Raw genomic sequence first — 3,444 nt, 5'->3', positions numbered from 1 at the left:
GCCCTACCCTGGGGGGGGGAACCCGGGGTGGGGATACTCGCCTGGCCTGAGCTCCCAGCAGGGGAGGGCCCAGGGCTGTCTGCAGGCGGAGCCCCAGTCCCATGGATGGGACACTGCTGCTGTGCTCAGGGAGTGCACAGGCCAAGAGGAAAGTACAGCCTCCAATTTGGGGAGCCCCAGCCTGGGTGGTGGCGGTGACTTACCTGTCAGTTGCCTGCTAGCAAGGGTGGGGGCGGGGGCGGTGGAGCAGCCCTTGCTGGTATTTCCTGAGCACGCACACCTGGATCCACTTCTATCTGCACCGGGCGGACTCCGACCAGGACAGCAAGATGAGCTTCAAGGAGATCAAGAGTCTGCTCAGAATGGTCAACGTGGACATGAATGACATGTACGCCTACCGCCTCTTCAAGGTGGGCCGCCTGCTGAACCCCGGCCTCCGCCTCCAGCTTCTCTGGAGGGAGAGGCCTCTTTCTGTGGAAAGGCAGCATCTGGGCCTAGTTACCCTTTTCCCCTCCAGAGGCCACAGGGCCAGGATGGGACTGGGGAGTGGCCGCCCGGAACTTCTTTCTTCACTCTCAGGCAGGGCCCAAGGGTAGGGTGGTACCTTCCACCCCTCCAAAGTGAGCAGCAAAGCTGTTTCCATTTCTCTAAGTCTGCAGGGCACGTGTTTGTACACGTGATCATGTGTGGCTTTCACTTGGGAGTTTGGGCATCGGCTTGCGGACACGTGCACGTAGACACACGAGGAAACCCTCACCCTGAGGGACCCTTTACTGTGGCACATGTAGAACTTCCACATGTGACCATGTCCAATTCACATGTGGGAGCAGGGGGCACACAGGGGTGCACTGTGCATCTATGGCCCAGTCCGAACACGTGACAAACACCTGTGTGGATGTTGACTTGACCAGCCTGTGACCCTGAAAGACGGGGGAACCTGTGGTACTTGTGCACTTGGGCCAACAGCTCCATGTGGACTGCTCCATGAATTTTCATTTATTTTTGCTCATTGACCCTGGCTGTGAATGTGTGAGTGTAAGAATGTGGACATGTACACACGGGAGGGGCATTGTGGTACAGGGCTCAGTCCTGCCCCAGGGTCATCGTGTTTCATCCCACATCTTGATTCTTGGAGTAGGTCATGGTGCAGAGGGACAGGCATTGAACCCAAGAGACCTTCCCTAAAATCCCAGCCCTGTAATTTACCAGTTGTGTGAGCTTGAGTGACCAGAGTCTTGCTCTCAGTTTCTCCACCTGTGAAATGAGGACATTGCCTTTCCTGCTGTGGTAGATGACGGGTGTGTCAATGGGGCCAAGTTTCTCAGGGCGTCCCCCTCTGAACATCTCCCCCTGCTCCCCAGGAATGTGACCATTCCAACAACGAGCGGCTGGAGGGGGCTGAGATCGAAGAGTTCCTGCGGCGGCTGCTGAAACGCCCGGAGTTGGAGGGGATCTTCCATCGGTACTCGGGCGAGGACCACGTGCTCAGCGCCCCTGAGCTGCTGGAGTTCCTGGAGGACCAGGGCGAGGACGGCGCCACACTGGCCCACGCCCAGCAGCTCATCCAGACCTATGAGCTCAATGAAACAGGTAGGGGGCTGGGAGATGGGAGCGGGTCAGCACAGCCCGGGTCTTGGCACTTGACAGGTCGGGGGTCCCAGTGCAGCAGGCTCTGCTATGACTGGCTGTGGGTGCCATGTTGGGCAGGTTACCTCGCCTCTTCCAGGCTCAGCTTCCACATCTGTAAAGTGGCATAATAATGTGTCTTTCTCCCCGAATTTGGTTGAAGATTAAATGTGTCTCATATGTAGAGTCTAGTCGATAGATAGTCTGGTCATTATCACTTGAGTGAGCCTGGGGGGCATTTGGGCCCAGACGTGAGGAATCCTTCATATGGCCTGACGTTCTCTCCCTTCCATCCCTGTAGCCAAGCAGCACGAACTGATGACACTGGATGGCTTCATGATGTACCTGTTGTCGCCCGAGGGGGCCGCCCTGGACACAGCCCACACGGGCGTGTTCCAGGACATGGGCCAGCCCCTGGCGCACTACTTCATCTCCTCCTCTCACAACACCTATCTGACCGACTCTCAGATCGGGGGCCCCAGCAGCACAGAGGCCTATGTTAGGTACTGTCGTGGGTGAGCACGTCTGGGAGCTCAGCCCACCAGTTGCCCTGCTTCGTGGCACCCACACAGCACCTTTCCTGTCCGTCCATCTGTCCGTCCACAGGGCCTTTGCCCAGGGTTGCCGCTGTGTGGAGCTGGACTGCTGGGAGGGGCCAGGAGGGGAGCCCGTCATCTACCACGGCCACACGCTCACCTCCAAGATCCTCTTCCGAGACGTGGTCCAAGCTGTGCGTGACCATGCCTTCACGGTGAGCCCCTGGGACCCCCACGCCCTGCCCACATGCCCGCTGCCCTTGGTGCTTCTGAAGGGAACCATTCATTCACCAAGTGCCACTGGGATCCTTGTCCAATGGGGTAGAATAAAACTAAATGAGTTGCTCCCTTCTCCCACCCTCATATTTAATAAATGTACTACAATCACAGAATTTCCAGAAGAAAATCTTGGGAGTAGGGAAGGAGATTTTAATCATGACTTTCAAAGAGGAAGCCATTAGAGAAGCTCAACAGAAGCATCTACATAAACATCGCAAATTTTGTCACCATCAGCAAATGGTGGGGCAGGGGAAGAATTTGTAACATAACTGACATGGTCAATGTCATTAACACATAAAGAGCATTTATTAAAAGAAAACCATTCCTGTAGCCGTCCTCAGCCTCCCAGGTAGTCAGTCCACCCCTTCCCTGAGGCCCTACATCTGACCTCTGTCCCTCCACATACACACTGGTCCCAGTGTGTGTCCCGCATCCCACCCGTTCAGTCCACCCAGGGGGCTCTACAGACTCTGTCTTTGCCTGCCTGTCCTGAAGGGGTTGGCAGCCAAGTGTGGGGGCTACTGGCAGGGTGAAGGGGAATGGCTCTGAGCTGCTGCCCTTCCCTCCCACAGCTATCCCCATACCCTGTCATCCTGTCCCTTGAGAACCACTGTGGGCTGGAGCAGCAGGCTACCATGGCCCGCCACCTCCGCACCATCCTGGGGGACATGCTGGTGACAGAGGCACTGGACTCCCAGAACCCCAAGGAGCTGCCATCCCCAGAGGTGATGCTCCCCAACCCCCAGCCTGGGTGGAGGGAGGGTCTGGCTGGAGTCCATCACCCACCCCTGCTTGTGCCACCTCTCTGGTTCAGGGCCTCTCACCTCTCTTGCCTGAACCTTTCCCTGCTCCTCAGTTCATCCGACATCTGCCACCCCATGGTCTTGTCCCTCTGCTGCCCTCTGGCTCTCCATTCTTTTTATTTTTTATTTATTTTATTGTTTTATTTTTATTTTATTTTATTTTTTTTTTGTCTTTTTCCGTGTCCGGCAACGGATCGCAA

At 56.2% G+C, this 3,444-nt stretch overlaps 1 protein-coding gene across 1 annotated transcript in view; it reads left to right on the top strand.

Annotated features, from left to right (window-relative positions):
• The window catches only part of PLCD3 (phospholipase C, delta 3), a 22,267-nt gene that overhangs the window by 11,144 nt on the left and 7,679 nt on the right, over positions 1–3,444 (top strand). Inside the window, exons 3-7 of the mRNA XM_008579551.1 lie at positions 272–410; positions 1,362–1,590; positions 1,928–2,129; positions 2,233–2,377; positions 3,014–3,166. Of these exons, the coding sequence (XP_008577773.1) occupies positions 272–410; positions 1,362–1,590; positions 1,928–2,129; positions 2,233–2,377; positions 3,014–3,166 (868 nt within the window). The remainder of the gene's footprint in view (positions 1–271; positions 411–1,361; positions 1,591–1,927; positions 2,130–2,232; positions 2,378–3,013; positions 3,167–3,444) is intronic.

Source organism: Galeopterus variegatus, unplaced genomic scaffold (assembly GCF_000696425.1).
Source record: "Galeopterus variegatus unplaced genomic scaffold, G_variegatus-3.0.2 Scaffold1910, whole genome shotgun sequence".
NCBI lineage: Eukaryota > Metazoa > Chordata > Mammalia > Dermoptera > Cynocephalidae > Galeopterus > Galeopterus variegatus.
This window is presented reverse-complemented; position numbering and strand designations above follow the sequence as displayed.